Here is a 21132-nt window from a genome sequence, read left to right on the forward strand (position 1 = left end):
CTGCCTGTCGCCGACTTCATTCACAGCTGGAGCTGGTGGGGGCGACGACGTACCCAAGTAGGGGCCGCTTTTCTTTATCTGTCGCTCGTCAGGCGGATGCGGCTTTCCGCGGGCTTCCTGCCGTCTTGGGGGGAGGGGAATCTGCGCCGTCCTTGGAGGAAGTGCGTGCGTACGTACTTACACGAGCGTAGGCGCGGCCCGACACTTTTCTGCATCCGCTTGCGTTCATTCAAAAACTCGCGGCGCGACCGCCGCTGTTTCTAGGTCGCAAGGCGAACAAGCGCTGGATATGCGCCGACGGCGCGGCCTCTGCCAGTGTTTTGTAGGGAAGAGTCACTGTTTTTGTTTTGCTCGCTTCGCCGAGCGTGTCTGGTCGTAGCCAGCGGGGAATCCTCCGAGGAAGTAAGTCGTTGGTCGCTTCCAAATGCGCGAGCAGGGCTCAGCTGTGGCCACGGGCATGAAGAGTTTTTGTAAGGGATGGTGGCTTATGGTTATGTTCCGACTCTAGCGAGAACTAGCTGACGACCGTCGGCGCTCGCCGACGCTGGCCGCCGCTCCAGCCCCAGCGCCAGCCGCAGTCGTCGGCTGGGTCGCCGTCTGCCGCTCCGCAATTGGTCGGCCCGGCGCTGTGGCGGCCAATGGGGCGTCGCCTTCGCAGACGACGCTAGGGGTCGCCGCTGTTGCTGTGCGCGCCTGTGGCCTGCGTTTCCCTCGACGGCGGCACGCTTTCCTTCGCCGAGCGTAGAAGAGAGCCAGCGCCGACGGGGGAGGGGGAGGCCCCGGTGGAGGGGCGAAGGAAGAGCAGCGAGTGAGGGGCGCTTTTTGCGAGCGGCGAAACTTTATGTTGGTTTCCTCCGAAAGGACAGCGCTGGCGGCGGTGGATTGAGGCGTCCACGATGGGGATGGTTCCGTGAAGCGAGCGTGCGCCCTTCGGACCGTTTTGGATTACGCTGCGTGCTGCCTTGCCGACGACGAGAAAGCGTCTCCTCGGCAGTGCTGGTGTGCGCGTGTGTGTGCTTCCGCGGTGGTGCGCGCGCGCGAGTGTGTGTGGCTTCGAGTGTTTTGGCCCGGGCTGAATGGTGCCCCGTTGTCTTCATGGTGGTGGCCCGCAGTGACATCGCAGCGGCAGCGGGGATGGACACGCCGGACGACCCCGTCCTGCTCGCCAAGCAGTCCGACTGGAACAAGGCCAGCCAGCTCTTCCACTTGGACAGCATCCGCGTCAAGCGTGAGTACCCTAGGCCTCCGCCAGATTGTACGCCGCTGCCGAAGCTTCGTCTTTTCCTCCCTCCTCCTTCCGCGCGGCGGCGCCCCCTCCCTCTGTCTTCCTCTCCTCCTTTCCTTCTTCAGTCTGAGTCCGCCGCGGGAGCCTCTGTTTGCATGGCTCGGGCGTCGCCGCCGCTGGCTTGCGTGCGCTGCCGAGCGGCGGCGCCACCTGCGCGTGCGTTCGCCTCTTCCAACGCCTGCCATGCTCCGCCGCGACTGCCGCCGGTAGCACTGTTGCGCGATCATGGTCACCGTGGACCGCGGCAACACTCATTCATGCGTCAGTGGCATGTTCAACGACCCCGAAGGCACTTTTTACATGCGCATCCCGCAGCCCCTCTCCGCGGTCGGGGTTAAACACGCGCACTGAAGGGCTTCCTCGGTCGTCGCGTCTCCCTCTGGCATGCCAGCGCGCATCGTGTACACACGCGCGTTTTAAGTTCCCGTACCTCGCGTGAAACGCGAGAGACGTTGCTCATAGCTGCACGGGCGTGACGAGCGCAGCGACGTAGCTGGCGACGGCCGTCCTGACGCCGTCTCATTTTCTTTTTTTCTGTTACTTTCCCTTCCCCGGCGGGCGTCGCGGCTTGAGCGTGTGGCCGCCCGTCTTCGCTCCGGAGGATGTGCTGCTCCGATTTGCGCCTAGCGTGCTTGTGCAACGGTGGGCGCCAGATAAGGGCGCACGCTCGCAACAATGTCGCGGCGGGGGCGGAGGGTGCCGCAGCTGCTGCTACCGGGCAGCTCCCCCGCCCCCCTCTCCTCCTTTTTACGAGCGAGCCGACCTCGAGGCGGGCCGAGCGCCGCCGGGCCTTATCGGCGCCCAGACGGCCTTGGCTGGCGAGCAAAAGCGCGCTCGGTAACTGCCTCAGGGCGGGCTCCGGTCCGAGATTGATGCGCGCACCCCGGCAAAGCCGAGGCCTGCGAGCGTGGAAGCAAGCGAAACCGCGCACCTTAAGTCACCCTTCGTAGGCTGCGCCAGGAATGGAGGCTGTCATGTGAGAAAATCGCTGGATTTCAGAGCCGAGCTGGTAAATCACCCTGCCGCGGAATAATCGCAGCGCTCGCCACTCGATCACCCGACTTCGGATGCCGGAGGTAACCCTCAGGGCCACCGAAGTTACTAGCCAGCTTTCCAACCAGTTTGTATAAGCCCTTCAATTTAGGAGTGAAACAGCACATCCACGACAGGACGAATGTGTGTGTGTTCGTTCTGCGAATCGCTTTAACAAGTTGAATCAACGCCAACGGGTTCAAACATCAGTGTTGTAGCACACCCACCCTGGCTTCAATGGATGCCATAATCAAGCGGCTTCAGGTGGATGTGTAATTGTCGTCGTTCCCACTCGCGTCGTGCCACGACGCGCCGGTGGCCCAGTGTTTGTAGGGCGATCGTGTCCCGAGGACGCAGATTCGTTCACGAGTAGACGCGATAGGTCCTTGAACAGCGGCTTTTAAGAGAGAGAACTAACATTTATTATGAGCAGGCGTGAAATATTCAGCCCTAGGTGGGCAGCTTCCTCAGTCCAGGAAGCCATGGACCCGAGCCATCTCCCGAGTCCGGCTGACCAGACTACGCTGATCCTCCAGGCTGGGGCTTGACAGCTCAGTCTCCCACTGCTCTTCGGTTATGGCCATGGTGGTTATAGTGCCGTTTATTTAAGTTTGCCTTTGGGGAAAGGAAGGCGCGTTATCTGTATCGCTTCTCAATTGGTAAGTTGGTTTATTATAGTAAAGGCCCGGCATATTGTCACACTTCTCGATGGACACTCGACCCGAATTGTAAGGCAAGTTAAGGAGAGAAAGAGGTTTGGTTGGTGGGACTTACCGCCCAAAGCGACTCGGGCTATATGAGAGACGTCGTAGTGGCGGGCTCCGGAAATTTCGACCACCTGGGGTTCCTTAACGTGCACTGACATCGCACAGCACACGGGCGCCTTGCTTTTCGCCTCCATCGAAAGGCTGCCGGGATCCGATCCCGCGTCCTTTTGCACAGAAGTCGACCGCTCTAACCACAGCGGCGGGCAGAAAAAGAGGTGCTGTAGTCGAGGGTCTCCGAAATAATTTCGACCACCTGGTGATGCTTTTTAAAACGTCATTTACGTCGCACAGCACAAGGATGGTGTTTGGGCTTCGTCCAAACTTTCCCTATTTCGTGTTTCTGTTCCTACTCTGCTTTCGAAGCACTAGATTTGGTGCCATCGCTAGGGAATTCTCGGTGACTCATGTGTTGTTTACCGAGCTAAGGCTCCTCTGTTGTCACCGACCAACTTGGATAAAAAGGCCACCTCACTGTTCTGTATAGTCGGATACGACTCCAGCCCGCGGTAACCACCGTGCACATGTCCTCCATGACGAGAAATAGTTTGCTGTGATAGCTTTCCTGGTTATATCTAAACGTAAAACTACCCGTCAGACCAAGTTATAAGCTCAAGAATTCCAATGTCTGTCGCTTGTTTGATATTACGCCAGAAACTGATCTTATTCACTATTAGACGGAATGCGCTGCCTGATTGTAGGTCATTTCCTGCGGATTGCTTGCAGCGCTGTCGTCATTGCTACCGAAAACGTGACTCGGATAGACCAGCTTGCTTATGGATAGCTGTCGCGACCAGCACAAGCTAGTTTTATTTTAGCTAGACAAGTCAGGCGGAATTTACGTATGCATATTTTATAATTTTGACCCTACTCGAATTCATATTGAAGGAACAGCGAAGGGAACAGGTACACAGGGGGAAGTATACCCAAGAGTGGGCTTCATAGATGCTTCAGGGAGTCAAATTCTTTCGATGCCATTAACGGTACTAGACTGCTAGAGAAGTAAAAAAGCTTGGTCTGGGGGGGCTATGTACTCGCGGACAGCATTTTGTGGCTCCACAGTGAAGGACAGGCAGGAAAGAAAAGGAGATGGGCTCTTGTCACCGTCCGGTGCAAACACTCACCACCGCCGGTGACAGTGAAATACCCCCTTCATTCAGCCGCTCCCCTAGTGCAAACAATGCAGTCAGCAGCACAGTCACAGAGACCTTCTCTTTCCCTTTCCTTTTTAATCTTCGCTGCAGAACCAAGGAAAGTTTTAGTAGTAAACGTAGCACACAAAAAAAAAAAAAAAGCGAAGGACGGCGTGGAACTCGAAGCGCCTGTCTGGTCTAGTTCTAGGTCACCTCGTCTCTTTTTATGTTTGTGTGTAGTATTTACAAGTAAACTCCCTTTCCTCGCGTACTCCCACACGCTATCGGTGAACCAGACGCAAATAAAACGGCGCTCTCAGGCTGTTGTGCTGCATCTTCCTTGTTCTTGCCTTGTTTCGTTGCGTTTTATACTTATTATTGTGGTTGGAGACCAACTCTCCCCGCCGAGGAGATCCGAGACGGCGCTTTTGGACGCCGAAAAGAGCGTCACGGTGACGCACGTTCTAAGTGAACGAAGAATCGCCGCTTGTTTGCCAAGCTTTCTTCCGGCGACCTCCGTCTTTTCCGCTCTCTTGGTTGTCTCGATCATTGCGCAGTCGGCCATGGGCAGCTTACATACTATATCATACCGTCTTGACCGGAGAGGGTTTAAACCACCCACGGTATTGAAGTAAGAAAGTGCCTAAAGACGGTGCCGTATTCTTTTCTTTCGCTCAGCCTGGGGTAAATGCCCGGAGCTTGCACTTCTGACGTTGTTGCTCTAACTAGAGGTGTGCACGGGCCGAAATTTTGAGCCCGGCCCGGGCCAGACGCTACAGACCCGAGCCCGGCCTGGCCCGACTCTGAAAGGGCTTGAGCCCGGCCCGGCGCTCACATTTAAGGCCCGGCCTGTCATGCTATATTCGGAGTTGAAGCAATGATACAGAAGGAAATAATTTCAGAATGAAAAGTTTATCCAAGGTGTTATCACGTTTGAAATGACAAATTTACGTAATACATGAAGGCGCAGCACAAGTAGAATTAACTTATTGTGCAAAAACAAGTTATGAATTGAATTGAGACATTTGCGACGATTCTGGATAATGAATACGTTAGGCGCCTGTGTGCTGTGCGATGTCAGTGCACTTTAAAGAACCCCAGGTGGTCGAAATTTCCGGAGCCCTCCACTACGTCGTCTCTCATTTCCTAAGTCGCTTTGGGACGCTAAACCCTCCCCAAACCAAACCGAATACGATAGCGCTGAAGTTTCTTTCTGCGCTATAACTTGTGGTTGGGATGACTAACATGTTTTTCGATAGAAAATCAAGTTTTCGGTGAGCAGCTTGTTTTTTTATCCAAAAGTGCGCTAGCTCTGTACCTAAACAAGGGGTTGATTTTTTGACCAAGTTCTCAGTGAACTCGCTGGCTCACCGTGTACCCTTCACGGGAACTTTCCGCGACAAGAGCAAACTCTTCAGGGCAGATTATAGCTGTGCACGGGCTCGGGCCGGCCCGGAAGCCCGTGCACAGCTCTAGTTTTCACGCCCAGGCCGATAGTAAGCAGAGTGTGAAGCGAACGTCGCTTCGTCTTCACTAACGGCTCGGCATTACTCGACGCACCCCTGCACTCTCCCCCCTATTCCTTCGGCTCATATATTTTGACGTGTTCCGAAATTCCTTCGATCCCGACAGCATGAAAGGCGCCGGCCTCGGACGCGAATCGATCTTTGCGTACTACGAAGAAAAGAAGAGGTACTGTATTACTTTCTAGCCAGTCACGGCGGTAAACGAAACTTGCGTTTTAGGTTACCGGGCGCTATCCTCTCCCTATCCCCTTTTCCTTCCCGCCGGCCGCAGCTCAAGTGCTTCAGCTTTTTAGATAGCAGTTGCCGCGGCCGGCAATACTCTTTTCCTTCTTTTTGATTATTTAAAAAAAAAAATAAATCAACCACTACCGCTAGTTTGCAACCTCAAAATTCGTATTCAGTTTTGCCTCGCCTCTCGCAAGGAGACGATTGGCTAGATCCAGGCACGCGCGAAAATATCGGTAGGAAGTTCAGCCACCTAGATGCGCATGGGCTCTCAGCGGAGATGCGAGATGAAGCATGCACAGCTTCTTCGCCAGTGCTCGCCGAATGTCAATTGGAACAGTGGACGAGAGAAGAAAAACTCCGTGGAACGAAGGCTCATCGCAACAATCTTGCCTGGCCCTGTTGTTTGTTTTGATCGGCGGGTCGGGAGAAAGGGGGATTCTCGCGCATATCGGTCAGTCGGAGACGAGGGGAAGGAGGGCCAGGTTTGTAGGTCATGGTCGGCGGGTGCGTGGAGCACAGGAGGCTGTTTAGCAGTTAATGTTACGTGGAGCGGTAAAGCGTTCTGTAAAATGCGCGGAGAGAGAAAGGGCATGGTGGGGGAGGGCCTGCTAGTGCACTAGGTGCAGGAGTGTTTGAAACACTGAAGCCACGGAAAACCTTATTGGACAGCAGCCTGAGAGTGCAGGGGCGGAATGGTGCGCTGTTGGTGCCCCTCAGCGCGCCACCTGTTAGTAGATGTCACCTCCGCGCTTGCAGTGAGCGAGGGGGGAGCAGGTTTGTCTTACAACTGTTGTTTGTGAGCGACCCGATGTCCAGGTTCTTGATTCATAATAGGGGAGTAATTACTCATTTACATCCACCGAGGCTCAGCCTTACGGCAACAAAGGAAAGCTATACAGCTTTGTCAGAAACTTCGTAGTTAAAGAAAATGCGTTTTCTTGGCTTCTGCTTTCCGAGAACTTCTGCGTGCACCTGTATACATGTACCGCTCACGGGGGAAGAGCACGTGAGTAATTGAGTTTGTGTGATTGATCAAGCAACACCTTCGGCTGAATCGAGTGCGGAAGTAGTTTCGTACTAAACTCTTATTACCCCGTCGTATTATTGATTACTTGGTAGGCTTGCGCATTAGTAATCGCATTGTTCTTGTGACGGGAGAGAGAGAGAGAAGTGGTTCTTATGTGGAGGATGAAAAGGGGGATCGGCGCGTTCAACTGTCTCCTCAGGTATGAGGGATCACCGCCGTTGCGCCGAGTTAAGGGGGAGGGGAGTAAATGGGAGTGAGGATGCCTGGGATGGTGGCAAGGAAGGAAGGTAAAGGGAAAATCGCTAGTCTCGTGAACCTGAAGACCGGGGGGGGGGGGGGGGGTGAAGGAAACATTTGTAAAATTGAAGTGCTGTCGTTCTTTGTTGCTATCGAATCATCAACGCAGCCTCGAATTCAAAGAAATTTTCTGCGAGGGCGCGCTGAAGCTTCGTCCTAATCAGCTGCCGTCGCAATGACTGATGGGCGCCGCAGGCTGTAGGCTAACTTCCCATGGAGCGCCGTCACAGCCGCCCCGAGAGACGTCAAAAGAGAGGAGGAAAGAGAAACATTGTCGCTACGTGGAAACGCCGCTCATTCCATTCTCGAGCAGTGCGGTGCATTGTAACGGTTGCGTGGAGATAGCGGCGACGCAGGAAACAACGAAAGTAAAGGGAGAGAGAATAGGGAAAAAAAAAAAAAAAAAAGGCCTTTCGAAACGCTCGCGACAAGTGTCGCGACGGCCGACGACGGGGCGAGCGCACTGGCGGTTGACGTCGCGACGTGGCGTCACAACTCCGCGCAGCGTGCGTCTTTTTCGCGCTAAGGAAAAAAAAAAAGTGTGTTTGTTCTGCCGTTATCTCTTCCGTTTTCGTTATTCGTTTTCACAAGTGCATAGCTGCGGCCGGCTTACTAATAGGTTCCGCCAACGCCATGTGTAGATGCATACTGTGTGCGCGCCTGCGACGAAGCTCTCCAATGCACCTCCGCCTCGAGCAATTCCACATTACTTCCATCCGACCCCTTTCTTCGCGGTGGACGCGCTGATTCGCCAGGCTAAGGCCGCTATTCACCAAGTGTGTGACACCACTGCTGTTTATACGTCGGTATTTGCAGCTTAGCGACATGGTCTTAGTTGCTGCTTGTTACACCACACTTTATGAGTCGGGACTTCCCAGCGTGAGGGTCTCCGGCTCCGGCGGTCCGTGGCATGTAACACGTCTGTCGCTCGTTTCGGGATCCTACAGTCTCGTTCGTTGGACCTGGCTGGTGCTCATCCTTGTCCGGTAGACTCGAGAGACGAGACACGCACGCGTGTTTTTCTCGCACATTTACCAGGGAGGCTGAGTGCCAGTTTTGTGGTGCTAAACTGTCAAACAATGAAACCCGATCGGGCGCGATCGGAGTGCTTATCCCTCTTGCGAGGCACAGGTGTTGGCGCGTGGAACGTAGTGAGCGATTTTGTCTTGGGAATAATTCTCCGTTGGCACCTCACTCATCGACGGTGAAGCGATGAAAGCAGAAACGGAGTTCGGGGTCGTGCAAGAGATCATGTGTAGAGGTGCGCTGACCGTCTCACGGCTGGTGTGGTACCTGAATTGAGCCACTGGGGAAGTGGGGAGACAGAAGGGGTGCCAAGTTATTTTGGGGACCGCACATCAGGAATCGCAAACTCGCACCCCACTCCACCTCCTTTAACACCCTGCACTGCTGGATATGAATGACAGTTGACGGTAGGAATACATTGCATTTTAGGACCGGAGCTCGAAATGAGCTTCAGCTGTCGGAGCGGATCCCCAATGAGGCGAATCCAGGAGAGGACCGGGGATTAGCGAGGGATTAGAAAGAAGATCGAGGAGTGACAAAACGGAGTAGCAGTGTTGCAAGATCGGCACAGGACCTAGATCAGTGGGGGAAGGAGGGGCCTGAGTGACTGTGATATAAAAAGAACATCTTGACGGTGTGCTGAGTGCGTTGCTCTGAATTTTAACTACGGAGGAAATGGAGAGGCGGAAAGCGAGGAGCAGGGAGAGCGACGAACTCCTGGTAGGTGGCTTGCCTGACGAGAAAAGGCCTGTCACGCAGTAGTGGCCTGGACCGGTGAGCTTATTACAGGGCTAAATCTGTAGCGCAATCGCTGAACAACCGGGGGACCCACCTTGGCTTTACTGTAAAAGGTTTCACATCCAGAGTGTATACCCGAGAGTTTGGTTGACTTTTCGAAAACGCGGAGTCATTGTAGAGGATGGCACTGCTGGATCGAGGAAAGATGGGCGACTTCCAGGCCAGAAATGCGCAGTCAAGAGAATGGCCGAAGTGGGTCGAGGTGGAGACCGCTACCGCTAGGCGGAGGAGGAGGAGGAAGCGGGAGGCGGCCAGGAGAAAACAGGCAGCTTTAGAATAGGATTTCGGAGTAATAACGTGCCAAGCAGGGCAGTTGGCTTAATTCATTTTATTTGAATGGCCACCGGTAGAGGGAAGCCTCCCTCAGCAGGTCTTGGGGAAAGTAGGGAAGAGAGACGGTGTGTCAGGCGACTGGTGTCTGATGTTGCGGCGAGAGCGAAGGAGCGCGCAACAGAAAGGCAGCTGCAACTGGAAGGGTCCACAGCGTGTGGCGGCTACGGTGGACGGAGCAGGGTCAGCCAATGCCTTGGTTCATACGTAGGCTTGTAGAGTAACTTGTTCAACAGTGGATCAAAATGAAAGAAACAGCGTTGCGCTTCTGTTTGTTTTTATTTCAATAGTTATTCTTTTTTTTTTTTTTCGTCCCAGGCAGCATTGCTTCAATACCTGCGACAGGACTGTTGCGTTTCGATGGAGGCGAAACGAAGAGGCGTCGTGTGCTGTGCGATGTCAGCGCACGTTAAAGATCCCCAGGTGGTCGAAATTACTCCGTAGCCCTCCACTACGGCTCCTCTTTCTCTCTTTACACTTTCATTCCCACCTTCCTCCCTTCCCTTACGGCGCGGTTCGGGTGTCCACAGAGCAAGTGTGACAGTTACTGCGCCTTTCCCTTCCTGTGAACCAATTTAACTTTTAACTGTTTCTCTAGGCGTGCAGTAACGATGCAAATTTAGTGTGAACCGATCCGCGGCTTTTAAATGCTTAATCGACGTAAAGTCAATCACTTTCTATCGTAGGAGTCGTTTATTTATTTATTTGACTTGTCTTGGGACCGTATATTGCCATTTGCTGAATCGCGCAATGTGGTCGGTCTGCAAGCTGCGTAACGTTAACGATTTCATAGCAGAGAAATGACGTTCCTGTGCATGGGTAGATCGATCCCGTAACGCACTCCCCGTGTGTTCGAATTAGGCGTTAACAAAAAAAAAAAGGGGGGGGGGGGGGGTCTAATGCAGCCGTTGTCGGTGGCCTTTATTTCTTTATAAACATCAATTCGAATACAGCGGAACACTGAATTAAACGAGCTCGCATTAGCGAGATCGTGCGCCCCTGAACAACTAAAAAGAAATGGAGCCCTTTGCGCGTGCCGGTAACCTTATATCAACTACATCGCAAATTTACGCCTCGGCGCAACCCACTTAATACGTGCCGACTTCTTCACGTATAGCAGGTGGGGGGAGAAGCATCGACGGCAGTTAACGTAGATAAATGGTGTGTTAATAAGGCTTGCACAAATCATCCTTCGGGTGCTCCCCGAAAGCCGAGCCGCGCTCTTCATGCAGTGCGCGTTGCCGAAGAAGCTGCCTTAAGGAAAGCCCTCCCCCCCCCCCCTTCCCCCCTCCTCCTCCTCCTCCATTTTGGAACTGGCGATGACGGCGTCACAACGACGGCGGTCATTAATACTACACATCCCTGGCCCGGTAATTTGTCAGTCGCTTAGAGTTACGCAAATCTCGGCGTTAGAGTGCCCTTTCCTGCGGCGCGTAAGCTTTAACCTGGTCAAACACGGGGACGAATTAATTGCCGCTTTTGCAGCGTGTGTTTCTTAAAGGGTTCACTTTGGTGGCCGCAACGCCTCAATTAAGCGAAACTGCTTCTTGGACGGGTGACACGTGTGAGCGAAACGTTTACGGCACTTATTCGGATGGTGCAAGCAACGCTTTCACTCTACACGAGCGTTATTGTGAAGTTGTCGTTCCCTAGAACGCTTGCTTAGTAATATGCCTTTCATGCGGCACATTCACGCTTGATTTAATTGACAGGTCCCAAAAGACACTCGTGATGTGCGGATCACCGTAGTGACAGTTGCCGGATACCTTCGACCAATGTCGCAGTGTGTATTATACACGGTGCCTTGAGGTTCCACCCCATCGAAATGCTGCCACCGCACACGGGATTGTCGGTCGGGTACCTATGTATAGAGTCACTGGAAAATTCTACCTATGTAGTACATAGGGCGCCGCCAGCGTCATTGAGATTGCGGAGGATGCCCGTCGTCTCCTTCAGAATTCAGTCACATGTTGCTGCCGGATTTGGGCCTGTTTGGCTGATAGTACCTCAATCGCCCCTTTTCTTGCCTTGCCTTAGGGCGGTTCCTTTATCCTCCCGGCAATGGCCGCACGCTTTGTTGGACACCGAGAGCAGTTCCCTTCAAATATTGTGCTTAGTAAAAAATCGATTTCATGACACATTTTTTGTTTGTTCGTTGGAGAAAATTGCACTTTTGAACATGGAACGTCTTTTTGCCGTCACTGGATTAAAACTCGTGACGAATCGAACAAAACCCCGTGACTGCCGATCAGGAGTCAATAGCTTCAAAGAGCTGCGAGAGAGAGAGAGAGAGAGAGAGAGAGAGAAAGTGAAGACGGTTTAGTTTGCGAGACCGGCCGTTGGTGGGATAGCCGTGAATACTTCTTTTTTTTTTTTTTTCCTTTTTCTGACTTGGTTTTCGTCTAAGGTAGCGTTATTTTTCTCGGTTATATTGATGCATTCTCTGGCTGATCTTTTTTTTTTTAAATTATTATTATTGTTATTATAACGTGCTGGTCAGGCGAAACTCATTTTGAGCAGTTTGGGTCCGAAATGAAGTGCTTTACTACTACTGCTGGTATCGGCACAGACCGACCTTGGACCGTTGGTGACAGTTATATCTGTATCTTCGGTTTCAAGCGTTCTCTTACGGTCCGTTGTGTCGTTTCGCAAACTTCATTATTTCCTTTTTCGACTCTGCTTTAATCCTTGGCCCTTAAATCCGCGCGGCCTTCGTCTCCCGGACTTCGAGAGTGAAATAAAATGAATTAAAACGGAGTGGAGTGCATTTGACAGGTATTCTAAGATCGTCAGATAGCCATTTGCCAGTATATTTCTGTAGAAAAGTTTACAAGATTTGTATCTTAAAGGCGTTGTGGAGCGCCTAAACAAAGCCAACAACTTGCTGGCGTGCATACGCGACGTAACGATGTGATTTTGTCAAGCGCTCGCCCAGTTTCGATCGGAAAACAAACACCTCTGTGACAGTATATGCGTTGTACCGAGCGGGTCTACGTGCGTGGCGAACGTATGAACGAAATGCGCTTGCAGTGTCGAGGTGATTTAGTGTCCGGGTTGTTCCGAGAGACGGCCCGACAATGCCTTTTACCACCCCTCGAAGCCAGCGACGGTGGCGGTAGCTCGCGCCCCTCACCGCAGCTGGTACACAGCCTGCAGGATTCTAAATGCAGAAACAGTCACCACAGCTGAGGAGATTGCCATTGCGCTAGCATTAGCTGACCCTAATATACAAAAATCGTCATCAGTGATCTCAACAGGCTATCCGCAACTACAATGCTGGCCGCATCTCTTGCCAGGCGTTACTAATTCTACTTTCTGCTCCACCCTCGTGCACCTCTCGCTTAACTTCTTTGGGTTCCAGCCACGATTCGCTCATAGATGCTCATATGCTCACTCACCAATCAATCAATCACTGAGTTTATTTTCGCATATTATGTAGCGAAAAAGGGTGACAGGAGAAAAAGCTGCTTTTATTGCAGATGCTCATATCCTCCCGCACACCGCGATCTAACAAGACGCGGGGCCGTCCAGTGGCGCAAACTACAAACTGGCAGCTTTCCACGCCCTCTCTTATTCAGCAGGATCTTTCCTCAACAGGTACTCCCCACGTGCAAACACTGCTCAGCTCCGGCCACTCTCATAGACATGGCGTAGACTTGTACACTTTACAACACAGACAACTCAAACATCCCAGAGACGTGGGAGTCCTGCGTACTTCCGAGCCAGCAGACCAACGCCGGCTTATCCAGTGCGCGCTGGAGGCCATGACATCCCAAGGGATCCTCACTGACCTTCTCTAAGTCAGTGCAACCAGTCCTTGGACTCGACCCCTGTTTTGGGGCGTTATAAAAGAGTGCACCACCATCCCGCTTTGTCTCTCGCACCGCCTCCTCTGTTTTGGGAACACTTCGTAAGGGTTGCCTTCTTCGTGTTCCCTTTTCCCATCATACTCCTGTACCACTGTCGATAAAAGAGGGGAAGAAAAAAAATCTCTCGAATTCCTTTGTGGCGTTATGGTGAGGCGGCCTTCCAGCCCCGCCTCCACTCCGCGAATGCAGCGTCTTCGCTCGCGAACTGCGGAACAAAGGGACGGGCGACACAGCGCGTGCAGTCGGATGCTATTTGAAATAATATGCAGAACGTGCCGGCTAGCTGTAGAACATCGACAAGGTTTTCCTTGGAAGGAGAAGGCTACGGTAAAAGGTCTTCCGACTCACTGGCTGGGATGCGACTTCGGCGGCGAACGTTTGCACGCGTCGAGAATGGCGGCAGGGAATCTCCCGAGCGCGCCGCATTTTGCCGGCAAAGGCATCCCTCGGCGTCTGCCGCGGAAGCGCCGTGACGGAGCGTGCGGTATTTACCGGACGCTGTGCCGGACGCTTCGCTGCCCCGACCAAATGACGGGCGACCGATTTTCTGTCATGTGCCTAAAGTGTCCGGTTCGACCCCATCCCTCGGCGGCTGGATTCCGGCACCGGATAAACGTTGAAAGGCCCGTGTACTGGGTTGTCGGTGCGAGAATACCAGGAAGTTGTCTAAAATCAGTTCGGAACCCTCCACTACGGCAGATAGAAAGTACCGATTATCGATGAGGGTAACGGAGTAGACTGAAGCGGTAGAGCTTGAGTGGGCAGATGTAAAGTTTTCGGGGTTGGGGTAGCCGTAGGTGGCTGACAGGATCGTTTCAAGGTCACTGGGGGCGCTTTTATTTTGTATTTGGTCTGACGGCAGAGACGACGGATTCGTTGTCCTCGAGATAAGACGTCGTCGCGCAAAAGGAGGGAACTTCAGTTCGGATCGCGCTGCGCTTGCGGTGACTTCCTCTAAAATCTCCCAATAGTACACTGCTTGGATGGGCGTTTTTGGGTGCGAAGTTCGAACCAGCGTCCATCTAAAATATCTCACCGAACTGAAATCAAGGGCGACTATCACGGAGGCGAAGGTTTCATTTTAATGCCGTAACGATGGACAGCTAGCGCCGTCATGGGCAACAGGTGTGAAGGACAGGGGCCGTTTGAAGGCAGAATCACCCCTCCCTCCCTCCCTTCCTCCCAACTCGACATTATTATACGTAGAAACTCTATGGTTAAGCCTTTCTTATTTTTCTAAAAGTGTGAGCACACATGGTTGAAAGCTCTTACTGTGTTTTTTTTTTCTTTTTTTTTTCTAAGAAGCAAATTGCAACTCCCCATCATGAAGGAAGGGGAGCAAATAAACGCCGTAGTGGAGATCTCCGCATTAATTTCCACCACCTCGACTTTCTTTAATGCACGCCGACGCAGCACACGGACTACGCCATTTGCATTTCGTCTCCGCGGCCGGGATTTGATCGGGCGGGCTCTGCAGCCGGGCTTCATAACCGCTGAGCCACCGCTACTGGCTGCGTGTAGTTTGCACACTCAGCTGGCAATGTAAAAAGGCGCTCGCAAGGCCGCTCCAGGAGCTCAAGCAGCAAACCTGGCTCGATTACCTCGGATGACGGGCACCTCGAAATTTTCTCCCGATAAGCTCATTCCCGTCTCGGATAAACTCTCTCGGCTCAGCAGTTCTCTCTCGTTTGTTCCAGGGTCTGACGACGAGAGCGCGCCTGCTAAGTCAACAGTTGGGGACGGCTCTGCCTGCTCGCGCAAGGAGCACTTTCTGGTGCCGACCTCCTCCGACGCCGTTCGCCTGGTTCTTTTCCTCTTTATGGCGCTGCCTGCGTGTGCAAAGAGAGGACCGCTGCCAACGTCGTAAAATAATTTGCGCATTCTCGCGCAGGCTTATGAAAATTGCGTCTTGCGAGGCAAGCCGCTGTCGTTTCTACCCAGTGTGAAGGACGGGGGACCGTTCCTGGAAGCAGCACTTGGGGTTGGCTCACCGAGAGGAGGCGCTCGTTTGCGCGGAGGGCCCCGGTCTAGAAGAGGCTGTCGTCATCGTCATTTCGGCCATGTGGTCTTCGTTGACCAGGCATTTGGAACAAACAAGCCCAAAACATTGTTTTAGCTTAAAACGTACTACAGCGATGCTCGGTGCGGAAAGCAGGAAAATTACAAATCAAAGCTCTCTCATGCTCCCCTTCGAAAGCCAGTTGCCCTGCTCTCTACTCTGGCCGCCGATCATGGATGGTGACGTCAATACCCAGGACATACCCTATACTCCGTTTCATACATCAGGTGCAACGCAGCGAAAGCTACGCAAGAAGTCCGCAAGAAAAAAAACAGGAGGCGTATCACTACGACCTCGTTCTGTAGGCGAATGGTTCCTGCCGAAACGGGCTCTATTCCGAGCATACACGTTTGCAATAACATGCTTCGCATGCTTAGACATCTTCACAGAGCGGATCTTATGGAAAAAATGCGCACCAAAGAATCATTTTCTCAAAAAGAGATGCGCAGCGCGGAGGGCACAGCCAGCGCCATCTGGTGGCACAGCTGGCAAGGTTGCGGGGCAGCAAAACGCGGCACGAACAAAAACGACATAAAAAAACACATACAAATTAGCCGAATCCGACCTTTTCTCCCTAAAAAAGGGTGCTTTTTATGAAGTTGATGGCAAATGTAAAATGTATTAAGCTTGCAGACGAAGCAACTATTATTTTCTCTCGTCAAGAGCAGGCACTACTTTTTATCGCGGATGCGGAGAGCGCAAACAAGAGCTGTAGCTTTGGTAGTGTTGCACTTGATGTATGAAATGGAGTATAAGTCAGGGCGGCATTCACTGGTCCGTCTCTCGTGACTGGCGGGTGGGCGGAGACCGCTGTGTGTGAACCGCTTGCTGCGCGCTTCGCTGTCGTCGTCCGTTTCGTCGTCGCGCACGCGGTGTCCCTTCTCCTGGGAACAGTTATAGGGCTGCACAACTCCACATATTCATTATCCCTTTACCCTCACGCTCCATCCTCCCACGACCAGAATCTCAAGATGGTGTCCCTGCTTCGAGCCCGTTCTTTGTGCTACGCCGTTCCTAAAGCCTTCCTACCGACACACCATGCCTCCCGCCAAACCAATTGTAGACTAGTGTGTTGTTGTGTTGCCTGGCTCAAAGCTAATACAATTAAAAAAAAAAGTAGAAAAATAAAGCAAGAAAAACGAAAAATAAACAAAAATAACAATAAACACTGATAAAAATTAAAATCAAGATAAAGTTGCACACGAAACACGAACGAACTCTCAAAGGAACGAGACACGAAACTTGTAATGCTGTCGCATTTCCGCACGTACGAATAATGCACCCCTGCGTTATTTTTTTTCTTTCCTTTTCTTTTTGACAGCGGTCACGAGTTTGGACGCGTTCGTTATATCCGCCCGCGATGTCACGGACTCGTTTCTATGCCGTTCCGATTGTCGGCTGTCGCGACGGTGAAAAAAGAGAAAGGAAAGAAAGCAAGAACAACCGGTCCGAGGAGTGATCTGCGGCCGATTTGGGTGCTTCGCTCTCTTATTTCCCCGTCGGTATGAGGGATGATGAAGGAGAGGTCCTTGAGTGTTTCCTTTTTATTATTATTATTATTATTTATTTATTTATTATTTTTTTTTTTTTTTACCTGTGTTGACAGGGCTCGCGCGCCGGTCCTGACTGACGTACGTTTCGTCCGCCGGTGTTGGTGACGTCCGGCCGGGTTTTATGTTCACGCGCCGCCGCTCGCCTCGTCGGCACGTAACGTTTGCGAATATATATATATATAATTTCTTGCGTCACGCCATACGCTTGAGAAGGCCGAGTGCCGGCTCCTGTCTGTCAATGATCGCTGCTGCATATGCTGGCTGTCGACACATCTGCAAAGTATTCGCACGTGGTTCTTCCGATCCACCGTTTGCCTTTTTATTCTTGGGCTGCCATCGGTTGTGCGCCTCTAGCAAGGAAAGCGTTGAATGTGGCCAGCTCGGTCGGTTATACTGGCTTACATTAATTAGTCGTTTATATCCCGTCAATCATTCGTATTATCTATGCTGTTGGCTGGTTCTGTCCGCGCGCACCTTTGTAGCCCGCACGCCCCGATTTGGTTGCCCACATGCGTGGAACGTTGTCCAGAGTTAAATGCGCCGGTTTTCCTTTAGGCTGAACCGTATACCATTGACTCCCGGTTCGTACGGCACACCCTCGTCGCATGCCGCCGTGTGCGTCCGCTCGGCAAGGTCGTTGTCTGGGAAGCAAACGGACGGAGAATGCGGGCGAGGTCGAGCTCGTGCCAAGTCTGTGCGGTCGCGCCAGATGACTGCAACGCCGAAGCATTTGGGTTGCTTGCGCCTGCCGCGAGGGAATCATCTCGACCGTCTGTCTTGGTGACTGAGCTCTGTCTTCAAGCTGCGTCCGAGGTCACGCGATCGAATCACTACCGCGGCGGCCCCCATTTCGATGGGGGCGGAGTGCGCGAAACTCCCTCATCTTGAAAGCAAAGAGTCACCGTCTTGGAAAATAGGTAAAAAACCTGGGACACAATGAAGACAAGGAGATGTATGTGTGTCTTGGTTGGAAGTTGTTCATTTTGTGCAATAGCGCGAACGAGACAAGGGACAGAAGAAAGAATAGACGACAAGGGCGCTTTATAACGACATGATAATGAGATAGCCTTCATTGATAAGTGTCTTTCTTTGCAGCGTAATCTTCGATAGTATTGCTTTTTTTTTTTTTTTTTTTTTTTAGTGCGCGTTTTCTCCTTATATATAGTTCATGTGTTTTGAAATAAACCTTCGTTTGTGTACAGTTCCGTTAGAAGCGAACCAGCACACCGCGTCCCTTGTGCAACTGCGTCTCTGCCTCCCGTCCAGAACGGCGGCCGTGCACTCCCTCTGTTAATGTGCCAGATTTGCCTTTATTTTCCGCACATGCTCACGCTTTATTGTTCTCGCTCGTACCCGGAATTGGCTTTCGGCAGCAGGTGCGGGCCGGCTTGCGTCACGGTCAGCGCGCGGTGACGCGGATTACGGCCGATTGTTCCCGCCGGCAGTAACGTAAACCGATAAAAGGCGCGCAAATGGTGACGTAGCCTTACTATCACCTCCTGTTGCGCGCTACGAATAACCGAGCGATCCGTACGTACGTGGTCAGTTCGCGCGCAGCCGGGGCAATCTTGGCGTGTTGGCGAACTCGGTGCCCGCCGTGATGAGACTGCTCCCCGAGTTCGTCCCGAGTTTCGCGACAGCGCGGGTTGTTGCATCTCGGAAGGCAGCACTTCCGCTCTTCGGTCGGTTCCTGGGCGACCACCCGCCGTCATGGCAAGGGTTCCGCTTCTCCACTGAAACGGCGGCTCGTTTTTGCCTTGATTGAAAGTGACGCTTGCGGAGGCGGTGCGTGGACTCGATCGGCGCCGTCGTTCGCATTTTCTGCAAAAGCGTGAGTTTGCTTTTGGCGCCCGGTTCGTTGTCGTTATGTGCAGCCATTTCTATGCCTCTGTGTACGTGTGTGCGAATTCGGAGATAAGAGTAGCTGGCGCAGTGGCGCGGCAGATCGATAATGCCTGACTCTGGGAAATTCCGGGTCAAGTGTTCGCGTCGCAACATGAAAAAAAAAAAAAAAAAGAAAAAGCTTTCAGGGCGGCCCAGAACGCTCGTTACTTTGTTTACAGTAACTTTCAAGTTGAATACAGTTTATAACAATTTCTTGAGAGGGTGGAGATGCTACATTGTGGAATGAAGGTTCCTGTTCTCTCTGTCTCTCTCTTTCTTTTTTTTGCCGACAACGTTCTGCATTTTGTAATAAGCATCTAAATGTAGCGCAGCGCACGGTCGAGCGTTTCCCCGTTTCGTCGCAATCGTACTGCGCCCTCCGCGGCTGGGACCGAACCCCGAACATGCACACTGCATGGTGCTGGGTAGCGGAAATCCTTGGCAACCCTTTACCATGGTAAACTAATCGAATGAATATAGGCAAAGATCAATCCTCACGTTTTGACTTTCAAGTATGTCTTGGATCATTTGAAATTTCTGAAAAAAAGAGAGGAGGAGGAATAAAGAAGGAAGGTAACGAGAGAATGTCAAAGCGGCGCTATCGAGACACTCTCAAAAACGCTGCAATGTTTTGTTTTCATAAAATGGGAATGGGGCCATCGGCCTCGGGCCGTATTGTCCCGACGAAGCTCTGGCCTCAAAATGCTCGTGCCTGGTAACCCTACTTCGTCGGCAGTTTCAGTCTGCTGGTGTCTGTGTTCTGCATACACGAGCTCGTGGCCGTTGCCACGGGTATGCGGTGTGGTGTGTGAGAGGAGACGATGCTCTCGGCGAGTTTTTTACCACTTCGCCAGCAGCGCGGCTTACTATATTCAGGTTCAAATGGAGACATCTAAGCTGCACGGCGACCGCTCTAAATGAAAACCCTGCGGGGAGAGCGGGTGAGGGAGACTTCAAAATAGCAGTTGGCGGCATACAGTGAAAGACCCGCGAAAACAAAACAAGTATCATCCTGGCGCCGCCGTTTTGCGGCGAGAAGCGGCGTTTGAGAGCGCCGCCGTAAGTGCGCCCGTGCCAGCCGTTGGCTCCGGGACTTTGATGGCTGGGAAGTCGGGAGCCCCCTACTCTCTCTCTCTCTCCCCCACCCCCCACCCCCCTCCCTGCCTTCTCCCGCGTATGCGACCAGGAAGAGGAAGCGTTTAGGGGAAGAAGCGCGGGGTGGAATCAGCTTGATCGCCCGTGGTGAGGCGCGCATTCGTGCCAGGGTATGTTTCATGTCCGAGACGCTTAGAGCTTGGAATGTCGTCCGGATCGTCGTCGCGAGAGGGAGAGGGGGCGAAGCAGCCGGGGCCAGAGCCCGGCGCCGCGCGGCCGATGAGTGCCGGCGCTGGGCCTTACTCCTCCCGACCCTCTTTAACCCCGGTCGCCTTTTGCCGCCGCTCCGCCGGGCTCCCGACAGCGTGACCCATTTGTGCTACCGCCGTCTGGGCTCCCTCCCTCTCTCCCCGTTCCCTCTCTTTTCGGAGCTGGGGCTGAGCCAGGGTTGGCTGAGCGTGGCGTTAGCGCCCTCCGCTCCGATCCGCGAGTGCGGATCTCTCGGCCGGGCCTGTTCGCACTGATATTTATTTCGGAGGAAGAAGTCGAAAGGGAAGTGCTTCATTGCATTGCTACGCCGCGTCCAGTGGGTAGCGGTGTGTTTACTGGAAAGAAAACCTGTCGGTGGATATCCCATCCATCCACCATCCACCATGCTTGTGCGGATTTCCACCTTCCTATTTCGCGAACATATCGCACTAAACACACCGCTTCTTTCAGACCACTCGGCCATCGCCACAGCCTTCCGCATCGCGTGTAACACTGCCAGCTTTTCCACTCTGTACTTCGGATATTATCGCTTTTTAAATGTTAGAGCAGGCGTGCTCTTGTACGTGCGAGCCAAAGTGAATCCCCCTTTTCACCATCTCCAACAAAAACTACTTCTCTCGAAGCCTTTCTTTTGCGACCGCTTCCGAGCGAAAGGAAGCTCGTCGGCAATCATGAAGTTAGCCACGCGGAACGGCGGGACATTTTAAAAATCACGGCTGGATATCAGAGAAGCTCATTTGTCATTGGTGGACTCACTTTATCGTCAGGAGGCGCTCACGGAATTGATGCTGATATGCTGGTGTCAATGCTAGAACATCCCACGCCGTGTTAAATCTGGAAGAGACAGCTACAAAATGTACAGTCTTTGTCAAAAGTCTGGAGTCTAGGGGGTCTTCTTCCGAGCCAACCCATGGGGCTTGTAATTAATTTCCGATGTTCCGGATCTCTTGATGGTA

At 52.7% G+C, this 21132-nt stretch overlaps 1 protein-coding gene across 4 annotated transcripts in view; it reads left to right on the forward strand.

The window, feature by feature from the left end:
- The window catches only part of mnb (minibrain), a 92543-nt gene that overhangs the window by 39311 nt on the left and 32100 nt on the right, over positions 1 to 21132 (forward strand). Inside the window, exon 2 of one of the 4 annotated variants that reach the window (XM_084606711.1) lies at positions 1113 to 1228. The exons of 1 other annotated variant lie outside the window; for it this stretch is intronic. In XM_084606711.1, the coding sequence (XP_084462837.1) occupies positions 1135 to 1228 (94 nt within the window). In that variant the 5' untranslated portion in view covers positions 1113 to 1134. Of the gene's footprint in view, positions 1 to 233; positions 1229 to 21132 lie in introns of those variants that run through there. 2 more of the 4 variants (XM_084606710.1, XM_084606709.1) reach the window with 2 other exon arrangements.

Source organism: Amblyomma maculatum, chromosome 6 (assembly GCF_055883805.1).
Source record: "Amblyomma maculatum isolate TAMU_Amacu chromosome 6, ASM5588380v1, whole genome shotgun sequence".
NCBI lineage: Eukaryota > Metazoa > Arthropoda > Arachnida > Ixodida > Ixodidae > Amblyomma > Amblyomma maculatum.